This window comes from Lobosporangium transversale (genome assembly GCF_002105155.1).
Source record: "Lobosporangium transversale strain NRRL 3116 chromosome Unknown BCR41scaffold_23, whole genome shotgun sequence".
NCBI classification, from domain to species: Eukaryota; Fungi; Mortierellomycota; class Mortierellomycetes; order Mortierellales; family Mortierellaceae; genus Lobosporangium; species Lobosporangium transversale.
The window spans coordinates 181,202-205,293 of NW_019029001.1; the positions used below are offsets into that span (position 1 = coordinate 181,202).

The 24,092-nt window shown below is 41.6% G+C and overlaps 10 protein-coding genes across 10 annotated transcripts; 3 read left to right on the top strand and 7 right to left on the bottom strand.

The window, feature by feature from the left end:
* The first annotated feature begins 113 nt into the window (after positions 1-113).
* Positions 114-1,203, top strand: BCR41DRAFT_93444 (hypothetical protein). The gene is made up of 3 exons (XM_022031088.1): positions 114-291; positions 509-738; positions 856-1,203. Exons 1-3 carry the CDS (start codon positions 192-194, stop codon positions 1,018-1,020), a joined length of 495 nt encoding a protein of 164 aa, XP_021880427.1. The 5' UTR covers positions 114-191; the 3' UTR covers positions 1,021-1,203.
* On the bottom strand, positions 1,017-4,043 carry BCR41DRAFT_381221 (hypothetical protein; the record flags this gene model as incomplete). The annotated part of the gene is made up of 4 exons (XM_022027299.1): positions 3,508-4,043; positions 1,840-3,415; positions 1,199-1,724; positions 1,017-1,075 (listed from the first exon to the last, which is right to left on the bottom strand). Exons 1-4 carry the CDS (start codon positions 3,678-3,680, stop codon positions 1,017-1,019), a joined length of 2,334 nt encoding a protein of 777 aa, XP_021880428.1. The 5' UTR covers positions 3,681-4,043.
* A 261-nt stretch (positions 4,044-4,304) lies between these two features.
* BCR41DRAFT_355487 (DHHC palmitoyltransferase-domain-containing protein) lies at positions 4,305-7,113 on the bottom strand. The gene is made up of 5 exons (XM_022024491.1): positions 6,534-7,113; positions 6,336-6,377; positions 6,079-6,170; positions 4,944-5,964; positions 4,305-4,847 (listed from the first exon to the last, which is right to left on the bottom strand). Exons 1-5 carry the CDS (start codon positions 6,982-6,984, stop codon positions 4,441-4,443), a joined length of 2,013 nt encoding a protein of 670 aa, XP_021880429.1. The 5' UTR covers positions 6,985-7,113; the 3' UTR covers positions 4,305-4,440.
* Positions 7,044-7,786, bottom strand: BCR41DRAFT_355490 (ubiquitin-like modifier 1). Its single transcript, XM_022024492.1, has 3 exons — positions 7,724-7,786; positions 7,392-7,589; positions 7,044-7,248 (listed from the first exon to the last, which is right to left on the bottom strand). The coding sequence occupies exons 1-3, from the start codon at positions 7,762-7,764 to the stop codon at positions 7,131-7,133; spliced, it is 357 nt and encodes a 118-aa protein (XP_021880430.1). The 5' UTR covers positions 7,765-7,786; the 3' UTR covers positions 7,044-7,130.
* A 67-nt stretch (positions 7,787-7,853) lies between these two features.
* BCR41DRAFT_307346 (SNF2 family N-terminal domain-domain-containing protein) lies at positions 7,854-11,339 on the bottom strand (the record flags this gene model as incomplete). The annotated part of the gene is made up of 13 exons (XM_022020857.1): positions 7,854-8,327; positions 8,428-8,497; positions 8,605-8,688; positions 8,781-8,800; positions 8,891-8,955; positions 9,030-9,094; positions 9,191-9,338; positions 9,598-9,810; positions 9,932-10,004; positions 10,197-10,440; positions 10,517-10,584; positions 10,661-10,792; positions 10,893-11,339. The coding sequence occupies 13 exons, from the start codon at positions 11,337-11,339 to the stop codon at positions 7,854-7,856; spliced, it is 2,103 nt and encodes a 700-aa protein (XP_021880431.1).
* Positions 11,340-11,800: 461 nt separating this feature from the next.
* BCR41DRAFT_323811 (hypothetical protein) lies at positions 11,801-12,711 on the bottom strand. Its single transcript, XM_022021525.1, has 2 exons — positions 12,091-12,711; positions 11,801-12,002 (listed from the first exon to the last, which is right to left on the bottom strand). Exons 1-2 carry the CDS (start codon positions 12,579-12,581, stop codon positions 11,861-11,863), a joined length of 633 nt encoding a protein of 210 aa, XP_021880432.1. The 5' UTR covers positions 12,582-12,711; the 3' UTR covers positions 11,801-11,860.
* A 2,162-nt stretch (positions 12,712-14,873) lies between these two features.
* On the bottom strand, positions 14,874-16,330 carry BCR41DRAFT_355494 (hypothetical protein). The gene is made up of 2 exons (XM_022024493.1): positions 16,045-16,330; positions 14,874-15,946 (listed from the first exon to the last, which is right to left on the bottom strand). The coding sequence occupies exons 1-2, from the start codon at positions 16,124-16,126 to the stop codon at positions 15,096-15,098; spliced, it is 933 nt and encodes a 310-aa protein (XP_021880433.1). The 5' UTR covers positions 16,127-16,330; the 3' UTR covers positions 14,874-15,095.
* Positions 16,331-17,326: 996 nt separating this feature from the next.
* BCR41DRAFT_355496 (hypothetical protein) lies at positions 17,327-19,535 on the bottom strand. Its single transcript, XM_022024494.1, has 8 exons — positions 19,423-19,535; positions 18,825-19,325; positions 18,637-18,720; positions 18,437-18,536; positions 18,148-18,320; positions 17,987-18,050; positions 17,825-17,879; positions 17,327-17,714 (listed from the first exon to the last, which is right to left on the bottom strand). The coding sequence occupies exons 1-8, from the start codon at positions 19,437-19,439 to the stop codon at positions 17,386-17,388; spliced, it is 1,323 nt and encodes a 440-aa protein (XP_021880434.1). The 5' UTR covers positions 19,440-19,535; the 3' UTR covers positions 17,327-17,385.
* A 359-nt stretch (positions 19,536-19,894) lies between these two features.
* Positions 19,895-21,686, top strand: BCR41DRAFT_355498 (P-loop containing nucleoside triphosphate hydrolase protein). The gene is made up of 6 exons (XM_022024495.1): positions 19,895-20,122; positions 20,293-20,412; positions 20,670-20,757; positions 20,874-20,983; positions 21,076-21,210; positions 21,381-21,686. Exons 2-6 carry the CDS (start codon positions 20,317-20,319, stop codon positions 21,540-21,542), a joined length of 591 nt encoding a protein of 196 aa, XP_021880435.1. The 5' UTR covers positions 19,895-20,122; positions 20,293-20,316; the 3' UTR covers positions 21,543-21,686.
* A 122-nt stretch (positions 21,687-21,808) lies between these two features.
* BCR41DRAFT_355501 (maintenance of mitochondrial structure and function-domain-containing protein) lies at positions 21,809-24,039 on the top strand. The gene is made up of 8 exons (XM_022024496.1): positions 21,809-21,919; positions 22,188-22,270; positions 22,412-22,546; positions 22,647-22,735; positions 22,854-23,178; positions 23,287-23,387; positions 23,488-23,556; positions 23,666-24,039. Exons 1-8 carry the CDS (start codon positions 21,849-21,851, stop codon positions 23,744-23,746), a joined length of 954 nt encoding a protein of 317 aa, XP_021880436.1. The 5' UTR covers positions 21,809-21,848; the 3' UTR covers positions 23,747-24,039.
* The last annotated feature ends 53 nt before the right edge of the window (positions 24,040-24,092 follow it).

Genomic DNA, 24,092 nt, shown 5'->3' on the forward strand with positions numbered 1-24,092 from the left:
CAAAGCCACTGACCTCTTCCGTCGCTCGGCGTGCAAATAGAGGACAGCGAGCCAAGCTTGCAAGTAGCGAACGACATCGGATTTAGAGTTGCTATTCAATACAATTCAATTTTCGCTTGAGTCTATTCAATCAATTTAAAAAATATAAGGTATCGTGACCAAATGAAACGGGCTATACCGAGGGGACATACATGGGCAGGATGATCAAGATTTGCCGGCAAAGAAGTGTCCACGCCAGTTTTCGAGGGCAAAGCCCCACGAGCCGCTATCAGCTTGAAGAAGGACTGACTAATACCCAAGCAAAAAGAAAAGGAAAACGCGAAAATAGGATTGCTGTCATTGCATTGATGGAGACTTTGAGCTCTGAGATAAATACACTAAAATGTCTAAAGTATAAATATCGGCTAGACATTAAAATTTTTTACGAGGTTGCTAGTCTATGTCCTTGTTCGCTTATTTTTTTTTGCAATAATTATGACTATGATTGTTACTTTTGTCTCTTCCCTACTGTCATCTTCATCCCATCTCGTGAGCGAGCAGCAAGTTAGGCCCCAGAACTCTCATAGCCAATCTCGTCCCATACTCGATGACGATACGGACGATGAAGAACTAGCACACAGGAGCATACACCCAAGGGTTGAAGACGAGAGATCTTTTTACCGAAAAGTGGAAGCAAGTGCGCAAATTGGGCGGGATTGGGTTGCTCAGTGGTTGAAAGGCTATGGCAAGACCAAACTGGTTAGAAAACTGCCTCTTCATTAATGTGGAAAAGCGGCCTTGTGAATGTCAGTGAAGTTGACATCTGTTGTCCGATCATCTAATCCAAGCCACATTTATATCATTTATTTCAACCAGCCAAAAAAAAAAAAAAGTTTAGATAATGTCCATGGATTGCTGAATTTTCACCCTATTTACAATGGCAACTTGATCCTTTTTCCGGACGAAGGGATACACCTGTTTCACTTCAAAGCCCATGCAACTTCACAAATAGTCTTCAGTCCTTGCCAAACATCGGATTAGAATGCGCGTGGGTTGCAATGGATACCGCTCTTTCCCCCACCAATAATGGCCGACACTTTAGCTCCAAATTCAAATGGATCACCATTATAAAGCACCAAGCCCGAAGGATTTCTGGGAAGCCCTGCGATTTGCGCTAGATTCCAGCTCAGCAGGCCGATGGCTTCCTTCTCTGTCAGACCCAAATCCGAGCGAGCCCATGCAGCCATCCATAGTATATGGCGAATATCCTCGAATTCTTCTGCAGCAAGGCCTACAGTAACACCTGCCCCGTACAATGCAGAAAGTCCAGTGCCTTTTGACAGGGGGGCTCCCGGGAGGCACCTTTGGGCTGTCCATTGGTGAGGAGTGCAATGATATGGGCGCAATATGACACCAATGTCTGCCTCTGCCAGGTGCTCTGCTACTGTCCAGGCTTCTGTTGCTCCAAGCAAGCTCAGCTTGATCTTCGCTCCCTGGTGTTCTAACTCCTTTTTGATCTGTATCAAGCGAACAATCTCGTCTCGGTTATGGACCTCGACCACTAAAGGAAGATTTCCTTTGACAACCCGAGCAAACTCATGGGAAGGATTAAACAAATTTAGCAGTCCTTTTTCCAGTGAAGAGCGTAGGAATGCAATTTGGGACGAAACCGTAGGAAAAAGCCTCGACTTGGATGCCTGACCAAGCCTGACATGCAGTGCTACATCTTTTTTGAGGACAGCATCCTTGGATGCAAGTGCTATTCGTCGTTTTTTTTTTTTTTTTTTTTTTTTTTGTTAAAAAAAAGTCAGTTGCCTCGGTCTCATTCATGGCGCTTGCTTAAATAATAACAAAAAGTACCATTTTGAGCGCCAGTACTGAATGCAACGCTGACCCCTGGATGACATGCTGTGATACTGGCGCAGTGACACCAATCAATACTCCTGCCTTATAGGCTTCATCCATGTGAAGGCCACCAAACTTGAGGGCGTCAGCCGCGTGGAGAATTTCGGGATTCAGATTTGAATAACCGTCCCCCGTACTGGACTCAGGTGGAATTTCAAGTAGACCAAGATAAGGTGTGCCGACAGAGATAAATGAAGGTAAAACAACGCCCTCGCCACCCAGATCATACATTGGTATGCCCTCTTTTTCCGCCGCAGCAACGTGCTCTCCACAGTGGCCGATACAAATGACTCGACCGCCTTTGGCCACTACACTCAAACTGTTGTTGGAGGACACTTCTTCGACATTCTCAAGGATAATCTTTTTAATCACTGTGAATATACCATCCTCAGCTTTGTCTGTGCAGGCGTCCTTGGCCTTGGGCACAGCCAGGTCTAGATACTCTCGGAATCTGAGCGGCTCACTTTGGTGACTCCATTGTGATGGATCGGCGTCCTTGATTTGAGCTATGCCATCAATGTAAACTTGTAGAGGATGTGATCCTAGAGACAGGGGATGCCTCTCCCAGACGACCAAGTCCGCGTCCATACCCACTGCAATTTTGCCGATACGGTGATCCTGTCCTATGGCTTTGGCTGGAACAGAAGTCACAGAGGCTAGTGCCTGCAGCTCTGTGAGGCCATAATGACGAGCCATGGATGCTTGGTAGATGAGGTGCTGTGAATTTAGAATTGGATGATCACTCTTCATAGCCACAGATATACCTGCATCTACCAATATCTTTGGTGAATTTACGGAGCTCTGAAAAGCTTCTTTCTTGTAGCCGAATTTTCCAGCAAAAGTAGCAATTACAGGGACACCCTTGTAAGCGCGCTTGAGAATATCGGGGATACGATAGGCATCAAGGCCATGGTGGAATGCTGCAATCTTGAACTTGAACTCGTTCGAGTGGCGCACCATTGCCTCAATATCATGTGTTTCATAGCAATGAATGTTGAGCTTGACATCGCCTCTAAGGATGCCAATTAAACTCTCATATTGCGGATCCTCTGGGAATGGAATGCTCAAACGATAACGGCCAAAGCGAGGTAGTCTCTCTATAGCGTTACACCAATCGTCCTGAGCTCGTTTAAGTTCCGTTGCTTTGGCGAATTGCTCGCGGAAGACCCAGCCCTCGCCAAGTCGTGTAGAAGGCATCTGGCCCCGTCGTCCATAATTGTTTTTAGCATTTTCACCACATGCCATCTTCATATAGCGCCACTTCTCTTCTACACCCGCCTCGATTTGCATATCCTCTGTACTGAGTGTATCGACCTTTCGTAGCTTGAATGCGAAAGCTTCACCACCTATCACATTACCGGACCCAGGTAAGACTAGGGTGCTAGTGACACCGCCCGAAACGATCCATTCTCGCGCGACATCACTGGGGTTGAATCCATCGATGGAACGCACAAATGGTACCGTTGGGTTGCTCATTTCATTAAAGTCGTTTGTTGCTGATAAAGTTGGCCAAGAAAAAACTCCTACATGGCTACCCAACAAAACAGGATAGAAATTGGTTAATATGTTGAGTAATTGTTCTTTATGCATCCTTTTTTTTTTTTTTTTTTTTTTTTTTTTTACTTATGCATGTCCACAATGCCTGGAGTTAAGATATGCCCTTTAAGGTCGACAACAACTGTGTCCTTGGATCCCTTGATATCCTCACCAATCTCGACAATAATGCCATGGTCGACTAGGACGTCACCTTTGAAGACCTCAGAAACACCATCAAAAATGTGTAGGTGCGGTCCCATTGACGAACCTTGGATTATGCGTTCTAGTTTCAGGAGCCGGGTACAGATGTTTACCTTCACGGCGGATGGCTTTACACTTGGCTACACCTTGCATGAAGTGTTTTGCAGAGATTCCTGGAGCCTCAAACTCAATCGGGTGGTGGGAAAATTCATTGGTGGCTCCAAGAAGATATGCAGTCATCCCTAGGAGAGCTATCGCTGCCGCGACTAAGAGTGCCGTAATATTTTTGTCCTGAAAAATAGAAGTCATTCGACTCCGAACAGAATAGCCTCCGCGTTCAGGGTCTTGTTGAGGAAGTTGTTGGTAGTCAGCCATGATTGAAAATGCAATCAAAACACCTAGAGTTTATGTATGCCTTTTTTTTTAAAAAAAAAAAAAAAAAAAAAAAAAAAAAACTATAATAATGACAATGCTGAGGAAAGAGGAGTATAGAGGAAGAGGGGAAGGTGAAAGGTAGGTCGAAACCCCCAACTATTTAATGGTAATGATCTAAGCCGTGAGAAATTTGCACCATTCAAAAGAATTACTGATTGATATCCACCCCTTGCTGCCAATGTCGCACAAATGTGCAATTTAAAAAGCACGACGCTTCCAAAAGAGGAAACCATTTGTCATAGGAATAGCTCACAGATTCAGTCACTCACGGGCTTTTATGCTTCCAGTGCTAGGAATCGGATACGTCATCAGACTGTGAAGGATGCATTAAGAATGAAGATGTAGGATATGGTATTTAATTACAATGCAAAAACATGCTGTAGGCTAGCTTTGGATAGGGCCGAGTCGTGGTGAGGATCGTGGGGTTGGAAGTGACCGTTCCATGCTGCCAACACTCCTATCACTATCCTCACTGTTCCTAGAGGCTGTCCAAGTATGACTAACTGTAAATGGAGCTGTCTTGATTGATGTTGTATCCTGATTCACTGCTAGATCTCTATTCACAATCAACGTCGAGTGGGGAAATCCTGTCTCTACTACTTCTGTCGTCGATGACATAATCTCTACAGCATGAGGATGCATTATAGGAGGTTCAGAGCCGCTGCCTCGGGTGGTTGATTTTAAATGGTCTGGCATGCCAGACTGAGATAATGCCTCATCTACTATTCTTTTATAAGCCTTTTCGTTATAAACATCATGGATTCCATCGCCAGGCGTGTTTCCATAAGGGACTGCGGTAGAAAACAAACAATAAAATAAAAATAAAAATAAGATAGAGGCTAAAAAAATATAAATAAAAAAGTAGGAAAACTAGGTATGTCACTTACCAAACCATAGCCACCATGATGGGCCCATGATACTCTTCCAGTTACCCATCAATGAGCCGCGGTGCCATAACTGTTCGCCAGGCTCAACTTTGACAACGTTGAAACCTTGTCCTGACCAATAAGGAGAAGACGAGAAAGAAGACGCTAGGGCTGGGTCCGATCTGATGTATTGAACTCGAACGAAAGTAGCTCTTACATCCTGTAAAGACTCAATTGTTGTCCGATTTTTGAGGATATAATCAGTGTGAGCCGCCGTGAACGAGACAATGAGCAAACCCAACAGAAAAGCTACAGCGGTCATAATCGGCCAGTGTGTATTAAACACACAACGAGGTTGAGTATCATGTCCATCAGCGTCTGAACCATTCAACGGAGAGTTTATCTCGCACCGCCGTACAGCAGATGTAATCATAGGTATCATCGTTGTAACAACAAAGACAGAGATTACAGAGGCATAGAAAATGAATAGATAAAAAAACTTGTGATTGTTATAGCCGATACAGCCTCTGACCCAAGGACAATGGTGGTCCATCCTGAGTACGCATTTATCGCATTCGGAACAATGGTGGCACCGGTCTGGTTTGACGATCTTACATATATCGCACCATCGAGGACGGCCATCTCGCTTAGCAATGCTGAGGGTGGCAATAGGTTTCTCCGCACGCCTCTTTCCATGTGTGGCTTGTTTTATCCTTTTATCGATATCAATTCTAAAAGAGCCATTTCCTTTATCGTTGCATTGAATCATTGTCGCCTGGCTGGAACAACGCCTTTCCTTCTGCTTCATTCCCTCTGCTCCAGAAGATGTCGCTTGATATTGATGTTGCGCACGATTAGAGCCGGTTGTAACGTTATCAGGCTTCAGCAATGGCGTGGTATCTGTTACTGGTGAATTGAGTCTCTCTCTTCCCTCCCTAAGATCATCCCGAAACGATGGCATCAGCAGGGCTATGGGGATTCTTTGAGGTTGATAAGGAGTGGTCGTGGGTGGGATAGGAGGCGTGGGGCTTCTCTGCGGTGGCTAGTGAAAAGTAGTCCAGAGTAACATGCGCATAATATTTTTAAAGTTTCCGTGATCAGTCTATGTACTAGCACGAACGGAACACTAAACGTAAGACAACAAATGATAGCATACATCCAATGGAGATCCTGGCCCACAGTTGAGACAACGGATATATGAGATAAAGAAGAGCAGCGATAGAGTATTAATCACGCCCAAATAAAGACCTAGGGTAGTAAAAAAGATCATCAGGCATACATCAACATATGTACCCACATGTCAAGCATACACCCCTTTATTGGCAATCTATCCAGCTCTGGAGGTCTCAAGAAATTGTGGAAAGTCGTCGGTGCTAATAACCACATGTTACTCCTGCTAGTCTTCATCGTTACCTGCCTGTAGGGGACGACGCTGCTCATGAAGTATAAAGTCAACTTGTATCGACAATAGAAACATAAAAAAGCTCATTAATATTATCAAATCAACTATGCGCAGCAATGAGATGAAGGCATGCAGAAAACTATGGGAGAATAAAACAGAAACTTCAAAGAAAGTAAGGAAAGACAAAAGAGGAACAAAAATGAACTTACTGCAAACTCGAAAGCTGAAGACATAGTAGATGTAGCCTATGACCAGAGCAAGCCCCAGAGGCATTAATGGTTGAACTACATCGCGCACCACATCCAAAGCCAAGGATGATGAGGGATTTGAGCCCGAATTTGTCCCTGCGCCTTGTGCGCTGGCAATGATAGCCATACTATCATTTGCAGCAGCCAAGGCAGCCGCACGCTGAGCAGCAGCTAATGCTGAAGAATGAACCTTGTATCCGTCCACTGTAACTGTGACGGCCGAAGTAGCATTGGCATTGCTATTGATATCACTAACAGTACTGGCATCAACATCGACATCAACATCGGAATTAACATTGCATTCGACATCAACGTTGGTTAAATACTCAGAGGAGTGTAATAATGTTGAGGCATTCATCATTGCTGTTGCCCCATGCACCGGCAGCAACCCCTGATGGGAGGAGCTGGTCATAGTGGGCTTAAGTGAGGAAGTATAAAAAGGAATGATTGAGTTCGAAGGAAGAAGTGGAGAGGAAGGAAAGTTTTATTTCAAGAAAAAAGGAGATTAAATGAGCACCAGCCAACTACATTTATAGGCTCGCAATAGTTTTGAGAATATTATCCGCCATGCAATGTTGAGATAAAAACAATCTCGTCCTTGTCCTGTAGTTCATACTCAAGCTCGCCCTCCAGCTCCCAGTCTGCACCATTGATCAGCACCAAAATGCCTGCTCGTCTGTTGGATTCAAATCAAACAAATTAGATTAGACCAAAAATTAAACAGATGAACAAAGCACCAATCTGTCTTGCTTCTTAATCATGTAGTGATCAAAAGACATGAATAGTATGCCACTATCCCTTCAGCTTTCGTCTACTTACACAGAGCCATCGTCACCAATAAACAACTCTGGCCTTTCTTTCAAAAGCTCTATGCTGGTCCATGCAATAAGATCTCGAATTGTAGCTGCGTGTCGCTCCTGCTGATTCGTATCTGTATCCTTGGTCACAATAGGAAAGAATGCCGGCACATCTGCTTGGATTGTCTTTTGATTGTCAAATAGCAGTTCCATACCTCCACTAAACGTTTCTTAGAACAATAAAGTATCAAGATCATACACCTGGAAAACGATAGACCCTTCAATTCAATGCGATCCAACCCAATCCAGTTCATTCCATTTTATTTGATTCCTCATCTGTAACAATTTATCTACCTGAACTGAAGCTCAATCTGTAAAGTATCCTTTGTCGCCATAATTTATAATCGCCAAATGCTGAAACAACTTTAAGCAAAGAGTGCCTTTCGTAAAATATTTAGCAAGCGTTTTGGTCACGTGATAAATCCTACCAAACTCGTAGAAACACAAATGCCACAGTTGAATCTAGACACACATCATCTTTTACGATAGTTCTGTTGTTGTTCGTGTCGTCCCGTTCATCATCTGAAATGCTAAACCACAGGATTTTGTCTTTGTCGGCAAGCCCATTTATGTATCTGTTGATATCCATTAGAATTTCAGAGTCATTGAAAACCTCTGTTTCTAAAGCGAAGCTTCGACAGAGTTCTATATTCAAGTGCGTCCATTCCTCAAGTTCCTTCTTGGCAAATGATGTCGATGTCTTGCTCATGGTACCATTTTTGCTCACTTGCTGTGTACGGCCAGTTCCTTTGGACTTTGGTGAGTGAGGAAATGCTACAGTGTGGCAATCGCAGCCCAGTAAAGTGTGGGTTAAACATGGCTCATCTTCATGAAACGTAAACAGGTCCTTGAGCTCCTCGATCGAGAACTTGTTCAATTTTTCTGAAGTCTTTCCATCCTACAGCATAATATTTCCAGTCTTGAAATAAGAAGCCTAGTCTTGTGACTACCATCACACTCTTGTAACCATACTCTAAATATAAGTGCTCAACACGTACCATCAGAGAATCGCAAAGCCCAACTTTGGTAAGTTGGCGTTGGTATATCTTTTCTTCGATAGTCCCAGACCTACAGTTGAGTTGAAAAGTATGTCTTAGCACCATAACAATAGAAAGTCCCTGCTGCTCTTGACCAGCTGTCTCATCAATAGTATTAACAATAGTAAAAAAGCTTACGACAACAAGCGGTAGATGTAAACTGGACGCGTCTGGCCATCCCGGTAGATACGAGCCATAGCCTGCAGATCAACACTTGGATTCCTGTGTAGGGCATTCCGTATGCAGATGCTAAGCTGCGTCAGTGCTTTATTCATTATATATAAACAGTACACTTCGTTTTCTTATCATCTTACCAGTCAATATCGAACATAATCTACAGTGTGTCAAATATAATTAGAGAAGGATAGTAAATATAAGAAAAGAAGAGGAATTTATTTGCCGTTGTAGACTACAAAAGACGTACCAATCTAGAGGCGCCGATGAGATTTAGCCCTAAACCGCCAGACTTTGCGCTTAATAGAAAGACGACTATGCAAAAACGAACATTAGCTTCGACGCAATAAAATAGACCGCCTGATATGATAAGTATCACATATACTTACATTTCCGGCAATTCGGGGCATTGAACTTATCTACATATTCTTGACGTTTTGATGTGGGGGTTGATCTATTGATATTAATGAGAATGATACATTATGATCCACTTATTGACAAACTCCATGCGGATCATAGCTATGTCATTCGAATTGAACCGCTGTCATACCCATCAAGGCGGAAAAATGAAAAGTGGTATCGGGTACAAATCCCTTCGAGCAAGTCCAATGTTTGCGTGAAGTTGGACACAAGCACCACACGTTCGGTTGTGTTGCGCTTAATTGATTTCAGTAGAGCTTCCACGAAACTCAGTTTTCCTGAGGTTTAAAGATGGACAAAGAGCTTCAGGATTTAAACGGAAAAGATAACAAGAAGCATTTCTCTGATCCCTTCATATTGATGTGAGGCTTTGAGCATTACCTGAAATTGATGAACAATCCATGTCATAACCACTTCTTTGTATCAGTGCTTTAACACCATTGTAAAGCCCCAGAATATCAGGATCATCTTTGAGCTAAGATGAGTGAATAGCATGCTCTAAGGATTAGCAGATGACGTTTTTATGCCAAGTTGCACGGCTCTTATCTTGAAAAAGGGCATGCCTATTACTTACCTTTGCTTGCTCAAGTACCAACTTTGGAGAGTTGCACAGTTTCCGTAACACTGTGATGCAGGCAAGATAGCGACTACTTTCCATTGAGAAGCAATTTTGTAGATATGGAGAGTCTAAAATATGACGATACATCGCACATTGTAATGGCGACGGTCGACAAAAAATGACAAATTCAGCTATTGAATGACCCGATGGAGAGATTAACGAAACAGAAAACCTAGTAAATATCAATAGCAAAGTTTTGATCCTAATTTTCGATACAAGCGTCAACTTATGTTAATATAAAATCCGCTGTACACTTTCGAGGCAGGAATTCGTAGCTGACTTGAGCTGTGCGTCGGAGAATAAACTGATTTGTCAATCGAGTGAGCTATCAAAAAATACCAAGGAAGGACCTGTCAGAGGAGCTTTGGAAGCTCTTTGTTATTAATGGATAGTGATTCATGAGGTGTGTCATGAAAGCATACTATACATACCTCTTGTGATCTATAGTCGCAACACATCAAGGGAAATTAGTCTCGAAATCGTAACTCTTATTTCTAGAATAAGAATCATTATCCACATACCTCTCTAGTCCGAGTAAGGCATCCGATGAAGAACAATCGGGTTGCCGGGACTTGACAATTGGGTCCTCAAAGACCCTCTTGAATGAGCTATAATTCTCAAATAGGCCAGGATTCACAAAGTCTATCATCGAGAATAGCTCTCCCAGGTCATTTTGTATTGGAGTACCACTTAAAATGATTCTGCGCATAGTGGAAAAAGAGCGGATGACTTGTGCAGTCTTAATGTTGGATGTCTTAAGTCTAGAAAATAAGCTGGAGTCAGTTCAACATTCATATGGGCCGTTTCTGTTAATGCACAACAAATAAACATTATTACCTATGACCTTCATCACAAACAATAATATCAAAGTTGGTATTCACAAGCTCGTCTTGCACGGTTCGTAGCTATATAGTACGTTGAAGATGTATTTGAGGCCGGAACAGGGTTTATAATTTTGATCGACTAGTGTTTTGGCTTTACCTTCTCATATCCAATAATCATCACAGGGTAAATTTTTCCCAAAGTAAAGTCGGTCATGGTCGACTTTGAATCAACAGCGAAAACACGTAGCCTCTCGATTCCCAGCCATTTCTTGAATTCTTTCTGCCAATTCTATAATATTATTTTTTTATCAGAGCCAAGGCCCAAAGACTTTAAATACAAATGTGGCCACCAATAAGAGCAGTTAACTACTATCTATCTACTTATATACCTTGATTAATGATGCGGGGCAAACTATCAAGGCCTTCTTGATAACACATGACTCCTCGCCATAATATGGGCTCTGCTTGAGAAGTGTCCAGATTAGAGTAATAGTTTGGAGAGTTTTCCCCAGTCCCATTTCGTCAGCGAGGATAGCTCCTTGACCGTGGAAGTTCTTCATCTGCATAACGCACTCATAAAGAAATTGAACACCTTCTTTTTGGTGGGGACGGAGATGTTGTCCTAATACAGGATCAATCACCACATCCACAAGACCAATGTCACCAGGAGATCTTTTATTTCCGCAGCCTTTGATGACTCGAGGATGATTCCTAGGAGGGCGAGGCAAGAGGATAGCATAGGGGGCATTGGGATTGTGCCGTGGTTGAGGCACAGGGCCTGAAGCTTCGACTGGGGTAGGGGGAGCGAAAGGCGACTTGAACTTTGTAGCAGGCATAGATGATATGCCAGCTATAACATTACACATGACACTCCATGTCGGTCAAACGATATAGTTCAACACTGAAAACACAACAACTAGGCCAATGCATCAGGTCTTACATGCTGCTGAGGCACTAATCGCGGAATTCGAGCCGTTCATGAAGCACTGCCCTGAACGATAACGTGCAATGTCTAGGGAGGATACGATCTATCAATAATGTACATGTACATGGTACATTGTAAATGCCTATTTCTTTCTTACATTTCAAATAACCTTGATAAGACTCACCTCAATATCTTTTCCACCAGATGACAGCTCATCTCCATCTTTGATATCCAGTACAGCGACCTTGAATCCCTTAGCAATGCTTTATTGTTAATTTTTTTTAAAAAAAAAAAGTTAGCCAGTAATTCTTGATAATGAGCATGCATCATATGTACGGAAATCATACTCTTTTCCTTCCATGTCCCTAAGCACGCCACTGGATCCATTGACCACAAGAATCCCTAGAGGTTGTTTACCCAACAATAAACATATCAGCCTCGGATAAATGCAAAAGCGGTTGATGATGCTATTCCTAACTTGATGGTACTGTTATCATTGTAGTTATTGTAGTCGTACTGCTGATCCATACCATCACCATCCCACGATTTGTGCTTTTTCCCGCTCTTCTTTCGCCTATAGCCAAAAGATTTCAGCAATTCAGATCAAAATCTTTTTCTTCAATTACAATTATAATTGTCTCGAATCATCTCAATTTTCATACCATAAGACATTAAAACATCTTTCTTGTACTATCCGCTCTGTAGTCTCGGTAGTGCGGAGAGTTGGTTGCTTAAATGCCAAAGCAGTATGTAGTCCAGCTTTAGGCTTTGGGGTGTTTCCTGAGAGCTTTGGTAATTTTATTGCATCAGAGTCAACTATCTCTGATACTCTTTTCTTTGATCCAGGAGGATTAGCAATCTCCTTTGCTACCATTAAGATAGGAGATGGGGAGTCCGTAGTAGAAACAATGGAGGTATCTTGACGCAGTGGCGATTTGAAAGCAGACATCAAAGGTGACTTGAATGGCTTCATAAGCTGCCTATTGAATGGCGTGGATAAAGCTGACGAAGACGTGGAGGTCTCTACTGCGCTATGGCTAGAGCTGCTGTCCCCAACAGTTTCAGTTCCAGGTTTTCTAGATGAATTGTTAATGAGTAAAGGTGGACGCAAGATCTTCTTGCGAATCTGTGAAGGAGCAGCATCTCTTTGCATTATTATAAATGTCTTCGAAGGAAATGATGGAAGCAATTAAATGAAAACATGCGTGCGAACAGATCTTAAGTGGCAATCGAAATAATTCAATGATTATTTCTCCTTCGAAAGAGATTATGGTGTAGAACAAAGTTTATCGGTGACTTTCCTGGAACCCTTCGTCCGCGCCGAGAAAGACTTCACGAGAAGGTTTTCGAGAGCGCCCTATACCTGCCTGTGTGAGTTCGAGTAATACTTCTGTTCGTTAATATCATCTTGCCGGAATCAACAAGAGTCTTCGTCAGCACTAAAACCTCGACAAATCCTTTGCGAGTTTATATTAGACATGAAATGAGTAGCAGCTCATCATAAAGACATCTGTGACCCCTTGTATGTTACTACTCTAGTCTCCTATAGCTTCACATAATGCCTCTGTACATGCAGCACTATCAATAAGGATAACGCATTTGGGAGGCAGCTCCAGCTGCTTATCAATAGAGCGGCGCGTCCCTTTGCTTTGCTTCGTTATTTTATGATTGCTTTCACAAGTCAAAAATATATTAGAAACGATAGTATTGGACTGAAGAAAAGGGTTGAGCGCAAACGTGTTTCCATCACTGACGAGAATGGCCAAACCGACGCTGGCAATTTAGTGACAATGACAGTCGAAAGAGTTGAAGGTGATGGGTCTTATCCCTTCATCCGTAACAAGGGCAAATTTGCCATTATAAATGGGCTCAATCCATGGAAATTTTATTTCGACGTTGAAATAAATGACCGAAAACTAAACTGTCATGGAGCTATCCTGGCTTCTTTATTTGTGCAAATAAAAAAACTCATGAAGGCTTTCGCATGACCCTAGCATCCCCTTGGGAGTCCATTGTATCGTTTATTTATAGACTGATGTAATATAACAGCTATAATATTCGCTGCCGTAGCATCGACTTGAAAGGAGGGCAATCTGAGTTGATTCATTCTACCGCACCATAGAGCTTGACTAACTTGATCTTTTCCTGTACAGCTCGGCAAGACTTGATTTTTCACATCGTTCGCTTCCTCGTCTTCTTGCGTCCCTTGATATATCTGGGTTGGTAAGCACTCCTGTTGGAACCAGAGGGAACCACAGCAACATATCATACCCAAGATGATACAAATATCTCTGTTGGAGTGAGTGGTTCAGATGTAGTGGACATAAACGGCGAAAGAATGCATCGAAAGGATGTAAGCGGTTATGGGAGCAAGGAAGAAGGGGTTGGTATGCCTATTCAAGTCCTTGGCAACAGAGCATGAGTAGCAGTTGTGATCACAAGTTGATTTCGGTGAGTCCGCATAACAATGGTATAGTTTCAGGGTCCTATCATCCACACACAGCATTGCATTATTATTGTTTTCAGACCTGGCACCAATCATGCGAGGTATTTCTTTTTCTGAGGGTTCCTAATGTTAAACGGCCAGACAGAAAGCTTAAAAGACATACAGACACAACGGTGAAAAAAATGTATGTGAGCAAACAGCTGCTGTGCTTATTTGTTATCTGCACATGCCTTCTTTCACTGCGGGCTTTTTTTTCCTTTTTTGTTCGTCAATCACTGTGTGCACGAACATGCACCAGGCTATTGAATAAACAGCTGAAGCGTCTCTTTGATTTCTGTACATGTATAAACACATTTTGCATCGCGGCGTTTTTTTTTGTTTTCTAGGCAATTCCAATACATAAGCGTTTTCCATTGGTGCCTCCAGAAGAAATAAACAAACTTTATTTTGGCGACCACTTCACAATCATGCCATGGTTATAACAATCCCTAGGAAAAAAACTCAAACGCGTCGGTATTAATCTCGCTTCTGTTATTGTAATTTCGTATATCATGTTGATATCTGTAATTTTATATGCATATATTTTGGCGATTGGTATCAACTATCAAATTCACACATACACACACCAAACGACCGCCAAAAACCACCACTCTCGCTTCTGCTCCCTCCATCCACAAGGCGCTGCGCAATATCACCATTAACAAGGCACCGTCCAGTAAGAAAGGGTGCTTAGATAGCTTTTACTCCAAGCAATAAGCGCATGCAACTACATCACTCCTATCTCCGCCATTGATGCCGGAACTTGAGAGCCAACGAATATATCTGCTTTAACGCAATAGGCTGTTAGAGCAAAGAGCGACATCTGAACCCATTCTTTGATAAAAAAGGCTTTTTTTTCTCATGTTGTTACCTTTGACAAGGATGTAATCACCTGTTTCAAAACCACCGCATCCCAACTATATACTCTTGAACTAGTCCAGCAAGAGTTTCCGCAGGCCTGCTTCACCAGTGAGTATGGAGCAACGCTTCGAGTCTTGGCCTCTACGGAGAAGAAACGAGCCCGCCAATAGCCTAGTCTAGTGCCCACACCTCTAGCTTGTAGCCACACTATTATTGTGATGTTTGGGGAGAAGCATGCTACTTCCCTATAGCTTTTCATTGTAGACATAAATATATATTTACTATAACAACTACCAGTACTAAAAAATAATAATAAAAGTATCATAGATCTCGAGTCTTTAAAGCAAGATGGGCTTCCATAATCTTAGCCTCGAGCTGGGCAATCCTTGCATTCTGCTCAGCCTGTTTGATTAAAAAGCCATTCTTCTCTGTTTCCAACACTGCAACCCGCGTATTGAGGCAACGTTTAATGGTCTCCAGCTCTGCCACCTTAGCCTCTAGCCCCTCCAACTTGATTAACTTCTTGAGACGGGACCGGCGGGCGGCATCGGTGTTCTTAGCACGCTTAGCTAGAATTTCCTCTGGTTCTTCTTCGTCAATACTGCAAGGGCGCTTGGCTGTGGTCTTGGCCTTAATCTTGGCTGTACTTGTAGCCGTAGCCATAGTCATAGCCGTAGCCGCTGTAGCAGTAGATGATTGTGATGAAGACAATATGCCTTCCTGAGCGATAGAGCTAATTATATTCAGGGGGAGCTTCTTAGTCTGTTCTAGCACTGCAGTCTTAAGTTCTTGGCTCCAAGGGATTTTGAGAGCTGCTGCTGCTTGCTGTAGTCGGCTGGTTGTCAGTCCATGAGGTGTTAAGAGCTCCATTGGGCCGAGTCCAAACTCTTGGGCTGCTAGGCCTTGCATACCGCAGGGGTGAGATTGAAATGTATTGGGGCGCTCGAAAAGTGATGGCACAGGAGTAATTGACAATACTGTCTCGTACTTGAGTAAAGGTGATTCGTCTTCGAATGAATATGGACTGGCTGTGGTAATAGGAGGCGTTTCATCGCCAACCAGCAGAGCCCCGTATTGGAGATCGTTTGCAAGCCATTCATCGAAACCTCTACCTGCATTGGACGGATTAGGAACAGTAACAGGATGTTGAACTGAGGCAGCAAGCTTGTTGACTACAAAAGGTTAAAGAGTCATAAATGAAAGAGCCAGATCTGTTGAGTGAAATGGTTAAATGGATTGGTCACAAAAACTGAAAATAAATAAAGCTTACACTGTATCAAGGCAGATTCAAGTGAGTCAGCAAGCTGAGGTGTGTTGGCATTGGCCAGTAAAGAATTGTTAGAAGCAGCCATTTAGACTTGAAGGACGTCCAGATAACGTAGATCGTACTTGAATATAATGGTAGAAATTATAATGAAGATACTAGTAAAACTAAATGAGTTCTTCTACTTCTTGTGGTTCTTCTTGTGTAAAGGGATTGAGTGATGCGAATGGTGCTTGTTGGGAGAGTAGTGAAGGCGCAAATCATTTTTGGATTATGGCTGGTAAAAAAAAAAAAAAAAGGAAATGAGACAAAGTATCAAAGTCTTTTAAAAATGAGGTAGCGAAGAAGGGGAAGATTGCCGTTCTTTTTTGCTCCAAAAGGTAAAAAGTCAAGCTAGAAAGGTTAAAGGACAAGGCACACGATATATATCAACTTTTTTTTTAAGCAGAGAAGGGGGCCATGATGACAAGTACAATAAAATCAGGATTCGGGAAATGAAAGTGTAGTAAGTATATGAATATAGTTATATTTAAAAAATGGGATTCGACGTTGATGGGTTGTTAAAGTGATAAAGAGAAGAGAAGGAATCAAAGTCCTTTTATACCTTTTGTTGTGCATGTTTTTGGGCAAAGCAAAGCAGCACAGTTCAGTGTAACCATGCTCTTGGACTCGAAATGACTCATCTTTGCCAATGCATTCTTCCTGTCAGCTAAATAGGTCAGAAATCTGAAAAAGGGATTCATAGAATGATTTTATACAGGTAAGATTAGGCAGGTGTCGTGCTTTGCCCAAATCCACCAGTTCGTCTCAATTGCTCATAGTTGGCTACTTCAACAGTATCTAATCGGTTCCTTCCCCTCCTCCTCTCCTCTTTCTTCCCTTTATTGTCATCCGTCTCTTTTTCGCTTTGTTATTTCTCTTTCTATTTTCTCTTTCTTTTTTTTTCGGCATAAGTGGACAAAATTATGGCTATGTGTGATGTGACCAACCTTGGCTGCCATTCTATCCTCACCAGAAAAAAAGCCACATCTATCGGTCTGTATAATGTATATATTTATAGCGAGATCCTTCAAGCATGGCAAAGTATAGCAATCCACCTCAATGTTAGCCAAATGGAAATTGCATTCACAGATATAAAAAGGTAATCTATTGTAGCAAAAAATTAGTTTCAGAGTTTATAAAATGTATTTAACTTTATGTGGGCTCATCTAATACTGCATTCCGTCTGTTGCTATATCCTACTTCCATCACTATCGTTTGCAAATGCCAGGCGCTCGTCTAATTGAATCAACAGTATGCTTTATTTTCCCTATATGAAGATGCAGTCAATGATTCCTCATCCGGACTCTAACGTAGAGTCCTTGTCAGGGATTTTTGACCAAACTCCCCAGGAGCACTGGCGTTGCCAGGTCTGAGGGTTTCTTTAGCGATCTCTCTGAATGATCTCTGCCCTTCAAGAGATCGACCACTGCTCTTAAGTGGTTGTCCATGGCTGATGGCCTCTGTCTTGCGATGTTTGCTGTTGGCTTCAAAAGGGTCTGAATCATCGTCAAAGAACTTTCGCCGGAACATTAAATAGGCTTTTTCTTTGTCCTTAACCTCTTCGTGTAGTAAGGCCACCTTTCCTGCTACAGCGAGAAATCCTTCATGTTGATTTCTCAGAACTTCAGGCAGAGCTTTCAGTAGATAAATATACACAGTATAAGTGTTTGGGACTTGAGCAAAATGAAGTGGATCAAACTTTCAAAAGAAAAAAGAGAAAAAGCCTTAATGAAAAAAATCATACCATGAGAGACATGCGGATGCTTAACGTTAAAGGAAACAAGATGACGCTCGATATCCTATTGGGTTAAAAAAAAAAAAAAAAAAAAAAAAAAAAATCAAATAAACAATGTTTTAGATAAAAACATTTTTCGTAGTCAACTAGACTTCGATAAGTATATAATACCTCGATTGTGCTTCGGAAAGTACGAAGTTGATCTTCAAATGATTGGCATTGATCCATGAAATATCTAGTTGTAAATAAACGAAAAAAGTGTTCGATGAAGATTCTGCGAATTTTGAAACCCTTGTATGGAAATAATCATGTATAGAATACTAGCGACCTACTGTCCTGCGGAATTATTTCCTGCGTAAAGAAAATTGGCGTGGGAGGTGTTGGCATAGGCTTCAATGATCCTGCCTGCAGAATCGGCTTGCTTGAGCTCTTTATCGATTTTATCTTGCAAGGCCTGGATTACCATGGTGTCACGTTTTAGTGCATCATTCAATGTTACCAAGCGCTTCAGAATTCGGAGTTGTCCATGAGGTATAAGGGTTAGTCAGGCGAGCCGGTCACAAATAACCCTTTATCCTACAAAGCAAAAGAGCAGAGCATGATGGATTATGAAGCACGAACCTTGGATAACTCCTCGGTATCCTTTGAAATCTTGTCTAGTGAATCTGACGATCTCGCTGTGAGTGTGGCTGATAAATGGATTTGGCCCTGTAAAAAGGAGCTGTGGAGATTGAATGAGCCACTCGCTCTACAATTATGTATCCTGTTGTATGAACTAATAGCATTTGGATGTAGGTTCTATGCAAGTCCTTAGCACTTACTGCAGCTGATCAAGCGTGTTCTTAGCGTCTGATGGGAGTTCCGTGTATTTCGTTGACCCTGCAATGGTGTCTGGTGTGAGTACACTTTTAAGAATGAAGAGATGAATCATTTTTTTAAGAAAAGCCATTAATTGGAGAATTATTTTGCCATATTAATTACATTATTGAGCAATATCATTGCTGCTTACACTGTTGTCGTCCCTCCGGTCAATGCGGATGCTGATAGAGTATTTTTATTCGCAGCATTGCTTAAAGCATTTGAGGCGGCTGTGGAGTTTGGATTGCCAAATAAGGTGCCTGAGATGGTCGATGGTCCAGAGACAAACAAGCTTGGGGTCGTAGTTGCAGAAGTGGACGCTGGTGTGGACAAGGAAGAGAAAAGTGACGTGGAAGCTGGTGCGGATGTAGCGGATGTAGCAGCTGCGGATGTGGATGTAGCGCCGAGAGAGCCAAATAGGCTTGGAGTCGATGTAACAGGCGTTGTTGAGCCAAAGAGACCAGTAGTTGATATTGCAGGAGTCGAAGTTCCGAAAGAGTTCGGGGCTGAGGAAGCAGGAGTCGTTCCGAAAAGGTTTGAGGATGAGGTTGTTGGTGCTGTGGGCCCGAAAAGATTTGGGGCTGATGTAGTAGGCGTTGTTGAGCCAAAGAGATTAGATGTTGTTGAGGCTGTTGAAACTGGAGTGGATGCGCTGGAATGATATACGTGTAAAAAAAAAAAAAAAGAATAAATGAAACATGATAACAATGACGAAACAAAATGTACTCTGTTAAAGCAGATGAACTTGCCTTGCAAATAACGACATGGCGGGAATAAGGAGGATGGAGACGCGTGTGTGAATCAGGACAATGGAGGACGAAGAGCTTGTTAGTTAGCGGGGTAGAGAAAGAACGCGTTTTTCTTTTTGTGTTTATCATAAAGAACGGTGGCGCAGTGGAGAGGCAGTCAGCAAGTCAGAAAAGAAAACTATTTGATTTGACTATTTAATTTGTCAGACGCTAGAGAAAAGAAGATTGACACTAGACCTGCACGGGATACATGGCAATCAATGGGCACATGTGGTTATTATGTACATGTACAGGATGGCATGTACGGTAAATTGGCTGTTTCTTTAATGCAGCATGTATCCAAATGTTGTGCTGTGACGACAAAGAGTAAATTTCCAGACTGGACACATGCTTTTATGTGTGAGGAAAAAGTGTATCGTTGCAAAAAGCTCCTTTATTTTTTATTTTCGTCAGTTTCTTTTCTTTTTCTTTTGTCATCCATCCCATCTCTTCTCCCCTAAATTCATTAAAATAAAAAAACCTTCTTTTTTATTCTTTTTTGGCTTTCTCCCATCACTGCCACTGTCATCATCATCCTTCCATCCATCACGTTCTTATCGTCTCATCCTTTTACTCCCCTCCTTCTCTTTAACTCTCTCACTCTTTCCTTCTCTTTCCTAGCAGATATATCATCTATCCTTTTTTCGATTGTGCATCCCATGTAGGTTGCAGTTCCTTGTTTAATCAGCACTTTTTTTTTGTTTTGTTGAAGAAAAAAAAATAATACTCCTTTTTCATTACTATTCATGGCTCTTCTCATCATCCGTGACGCTAACAAAAACGTGCCCCGACTTTGTTTTTATGACCCTCTGACGTCTCTCTTATCCACAGACATCATCTCTTTTCTCATTAAACATGACTGAAATCCGTCGAAAGCTCGTTATTGTTGGCGATGGTGCTTGTGGCAAGACCTGTCTCCTTATCGTCTTCTCAAAGGGAACCTTCCCTGAGGTATGTTGTCCAATCTAATCCTGTTCTGTTTTTCTGGCGCAGTATTGCTCTCTCTTTCTTTCTCTCTTAATTTTTTTACACACTGCTCTTTCTCTTCCGACTTATTCACTACTCAATGACTATATGTAATATATAATTGCAACATGAGCATGTCGCAGCAGCTTGGAATCATGCTGTTACAAATTGTTCATTCACATCATCAATGCTCGTCGAAAATATACTCATCCTTGAAAACAATCTCCTTGTTTCCTTGTTAGATTTATGTCCCCACTGTCTTTGAAAACTACGTGACTGATGTCGAAGTTGATGGCAAGCATGTCGAACTTGCTCTCTGGGATACTGCTGGTATGCTTTTTTTTTAGTTTATAAAAAGTGCAAGTGAATTGATCGAGCAATTTAGTCCTAACGATGTATTCTCCCTCACATGTGCCCTACATTCACCATTTCCACATTTTAAATAGGTCAGGAGGATTATGACCGTCTTCGTCCTCTCTCTTACCCTGACTCTCATGTGATTCTCATCTGCTTTGCCATTGACTCACCTGATTCCCTGGAAAACGTACAGGAGAAGGTATATTAATAGTGCTTAAAAGAAGTAACGATAAAAAGTGTAGTTTATCGTTATGACTGTAGTCTAATTTTATTTTTCATTTTTATCTGTAGTGGCATTCTGAGGTGCAGCACTTCTGTGGCGGGCTTCCCATTCTTCTTGTAGCCTGCAAGAAGGATCTTCGATTTGACAGGACTACTATTGAGGAGTTAGCAAAGACTAAGCAGGCTCCTGTCACACCAGAGCGAGTATGTATCTACAAAAGGAACAAATTTGGTGTTTTAGGTGTCTGGATTAGGTGTATTGATCTGAACAAGCTTTTATTATTACATGTAATGTTACTTTTTCGTTACATACGCACACAACTAACTCGTGTTCTGTATTTTTTATTTCGACAATGGTTCATCTTATGATTTAGGGTTTGGAGGTCGCTCGCCATATTAAGGCTAGAGATTATCTCGAGTGTTCTGCAAAGACAGGTGAAGGTGTGCGTGAGGTGTTTGAAAGCGCAACCAGAGCATCGCTTTTGGCCAAACCCAAGGGTGGACGCTCGCGCGGTAAGACCTGCCTTGTTCTCTGAAGAACACATATGCTTTGGAAATCCAGTGGATCAAATGCGGTCGTTTTCTTACTATTACCGGACAATCATTTAAGGCAGTGAACAAAGTAATCTGTAGACATTGGAACAGTAGTTAGATAAGATGCAAAAAAAAATACACCAGTATCATCTTGTTCTATGTATTTGTTGTTGCAATGTTGAAAAGAAAGAACTTTGAGGCTGTAGTGCAGTCACATGCACCTTTTCAGGATGGTGGCGCAACTTCACTACAAGAGTGCCTCTTTGCATGGACACATCTGTATTCCTTTCACTTCGTAACATCTCACAATGGCAGCAGTCGGTGATACTACATCGGTCGTCCTAAACCAGCCTAATAATTCGGGATTGCACATTGCCATGTATGTATTCCATTTTGGACGGCAGTAGAATGTTTTCTTCGAATGATGAAAACCTCTGACGCGTCAGCGTCAATGACCATATTCTAAGAAAAATAGCCGATTTTGCAGTGATTCTTGGCATCGCAGACAAGCATATGGTCTTCACTCACAATGGTGCCTATGGTCTATTTCCCATTGATGTCTTAAACCTCCTCACCACCTGCCGTGACTCGATGTAATGACAAGCGCGATTATGAACTAATAGCTTTCGGTTCTCTGGACACTTTAGACATCCATTGACATTGCTCAATATCTCTGACCACTATACAAGGAACGTTATACAGCGGGCAGGCAATAACAAGCCTGTGCATGGTAAACTTCAGATTCTGTTTTACTTTTTTTATTTTTATTTTTATTTTACTTTTTTTTTTTTTCCACCCTGCTATATATCAAACAAGTAAAGAATGCTCGCTCAAACTCTCGGCGGCTTTTTTATAATCTTTTGTATCATAGTCATTGGTGCATTATTGGGCATTCAGACTGGACGCGAAGTGGAGATATTCAACTCGTATGAGCTTCAGTTCACTCTACAACCAACTGGCTCAATTCGAATCCACGATGAATACTTTGTAACAAAACAAGAACAATGTAAGTAAAGTTTAATGTATCATGAATATGCGTATAACTAGCATGGATTCTCTCAACTTTCATAAAGACTTACTGAGACAAGATTTTTGGAAATAACTAGTTCGTCAAGTGTTCCCGGCCTACGATTTCCTAGGTTGGTATACCATCGGTTCTAAGCCTTCTATGATTGATATTGATGTGCTTCAACAGGTACAGTCCTCTTCAGTACGAGGCTAGAAACATGTCTTACTTTTTCCCACCTCGTATTCATGATCAACTATCTAATACTTTCTGTATGTTAATATATTGAACTTTGATGATTTGCAAGCTTTCGGTATACAACGAAAGTCCATTATTTTTGCAGTTGGATCCCAATGAGATCCCAACGCCCGCTCGTTCTTTACCCATCACAGTATACGAATCGCTTGTCGATATTGTTGATAACCAGCCTCAACCAATGTTTATTAAAGCATCATACAAGGTAGAAACTGGCGAGGCTGAAAGAATTGCGGTAGATCATGTTGCTCATGCATCAACTCATCAAGAGGGTGAAAGCTCGCTTGTGGCCCATCTCTCAGGCCAAAAGAATGCGGTCAAAATGCTTGATACCCGCATCAAACTACTCCACCAATACCTCCAAGACTCTATTCAAGGTAATAGAATTTGCTTTTTCTTTTTTAAAAATAAAATAAAATAAAATAAAAATAAAAAAAGGACACAGGAATCAGCATATTAACTCTATATCACTATCATGGCACTAGGTCGTGTGCCCAAGGATCATGACTTGGAAAGACAAATCTCTAGTTTATGCAATCGTTTACCGACTATTTCAGGACAGGCTTTCGAAGAAGAGTTTATGACGGTAGAATCTTATCCATATTTTGTTCTCAGTATCCATTGCTTTATCATCCCTATATACAAATCCTAACTGTACTTTTCTATATATAAATTGACCTCCTTAGGAGTATAATGATGTCCTTTTGACTTCATATCTGGCTACAGTAACTAAAGGCACCTATGTGATGAGCGAGGTACCTACATCAATAGTAGCATATTTATATTATTAATACCATCTTGTTTATAACCATCAATAACTAAAACTAAATCTTATTTTTATGGTTTTGCTTTGGCTGCAACTAGATGGTGGACAAATTTAATATTGTTGCCAACACATCAACTCACCAAAGTCACGGACGCCCCCGACGCGGAATGCTCGGCTAATTGCTAGTGGCACTATAGCAATTTGCAACCTAGTTGATGAAAGTATGAAGACTTCCTTCTTGTTCATTTGTTCTAGAATAAACAAGCATTTAGCAAGTGGCTTTACTATTACACTATTACACAAGTAAATTTACTCCTATGAATCTTTTCCAGGTATGAGAGATTCCAAGTTTGTAACCACTCAGCAATAACTGATCTGAAACTATAAATTATCCTGGCATGTTATTCTTCAATATGCGTAGACGATTATGTAGTATGCAATATCATAAGCAAATGAAATAAAGGAATAGATGGCTTAAAAATATATTAATATTTACTCTGATTAGTATAAATGTAAAGTAGAGCC

Excerpts from the sequence above, each read along its gene's own strand:
- BCR41DRAFT_93444 (XM_022031088.1), top strand. The coding sequence starts at position 192 with ATGGGCAGGATGATCAAGATTTGCCGGCAAAGAAGTGTCCACGCCAGT. Across the intron at positions 292-508 it reads GCTTGAAGAAGGACTGACTA|TGTCATCTTCATCCCATCTC; the intron begins ATACCCAAGCAA and ends TCTCTTCCCTAC. Across the intron at positions 739-855 it reads GCTATGGCAAGACCAAACTG|CCAAAAAAAAAAAAAAGTTT; the intron begins GTTAGAAAACTG and ends TATTTCAACCAG.
- BCR41DRAFT_355487 (XM_022024491.1), bottom strand. The coding sequence starts at position 6,984 with ATGACCAGCTCCTCCCATCAGGGGTTGCTGCCGGTGCATGGGGCAACA. Across the intron at positions 5,965-6,078 it reads GGCCAGGATCTCCATTGGAT|CCACCGCAGAGAAGCCCCAC; the intron begins GTATGCTATCAT and ends ACTTTTCACTAG. Across the intron at positions 4,848-4,943 it reads ATCATGGTGGCTATGGTTTG|TCCCTTATGGAAACACGCCT; the intron begins GTAAGTGACATA and ends TTTCTACCGCAG.
- BCR41DRAFT_355490 (XM_022024492.1), bottom strand. The coding sequence starts at position 7,764 with ATGGCGACAAAGGATACTTTACAGATTGAGCTTCAGTTCAG. Across the intron at positions 7,590-7,723 it reads CAGATTGAGCTTCAGTTCAG|TGGAGGTATGGAACTGCTAT; the intron begins GTAGATAAATTG and ends AGAAACGTTTAG. Across the intron at positions 7,249-7,391 it reads ATTGGTGACGATGGCTCTGT|ACGAGCAGGCATTTTGGTGC; the intron begins GTAAGTAGACGA and ends TGAATCCAACAG.
- BCR41DRAFT_323811 (XM_022021525.1), bottom strand. The coding sequence starts at position 12,581 with ATGCAAAGAGATGCTGCTCCTTCACAGATTCGCAAGAAGATCTTGCGT. Across the intron at positions 12,003-12,090 it reads AGATGTTTTAATGTCTTATG|GCGAAAGAAGAGCGGGAAAA; the intron begins GTATGAAAATTG and ends TTTTGGCTATAG.
- BCR41DRAFT_355494 (XM_022024493.1), bottom strand. The coding sequence starts at position 16,126 with ATGGCTGCTTCTAACAATTCTTTACTGGCCAATGCCAACACACCTCAG. Across the intron at positions 15,947-16,044 it reads TGAATCTGCCTTGATACAGT|TCAACAAGCTTGCTGCCTCA; the intron begins GTAAGCTTTATT and ends AACCTTTTGTAG.
- BCR41DRAFT_355496 (XM_022024494.1), bottom strand. Across the intron at positions 17,880-17,986 it reads CTTTCCGAAGCACAATCGAG|GATATCGAGCGTCATCTTGT; the intron begins GTATTATATACT and ends TTAACCCAATAG. Across the intron at positions 17,715-17,824 it reads GCATCCGCATGTCTCTCATG|CTCTGCCTGAAGTTCTGAGA; the intron begins GTATGATTTTTT and ends ATCTACTGAAAG.
- BCR41DRAFT_355498 (XM_022024495.1), top strand. The coding sequence starts at position 20,317 with ATGACTGAAATCCGTCGAAAGCTCGTTATTGTTGGCGATGGTGCTTGT. Across the intron at positions 20,758-20,873 it reads TGCTCTCTGGGATACTGCTG|GTCAGGAGGATTATGACCGT; the intron begins GTATGCTTTTTT and ends CATTTTAAATAG. Across the intron at positions 21,211-21,380 it reads CTCCTGTCACACCAGAGCGA|GGTTTGGAGGTCGCTCGCCA; the intron begins GTATGTATCTAC and ends CTTATGATTTAG.
- BCR41DRAFT_355501 (XM_022024496.1), top strand. The coding sequence starts at position 21,849 with ATGGCAGCAGTCGGTGATACTACATCGGTCGTCCTAAACCAGCCTAAT. Across the intron at positions 22,547-22,646 it reads TGTAACAAAACAAGAACAAT|TTCGTCAAGTGTTCCCGGCC; the intron begins GTAAGTAAAGTT and ends GGAAATAACTAG. Across the intron at positions 23,388-23,487 it reads TCGAAGAAGAGTTTATGACG|GAGTATAATGATGTCCTTTT; the intron begins GTAGAATCTTAT and ends TGACCTCCTTAG.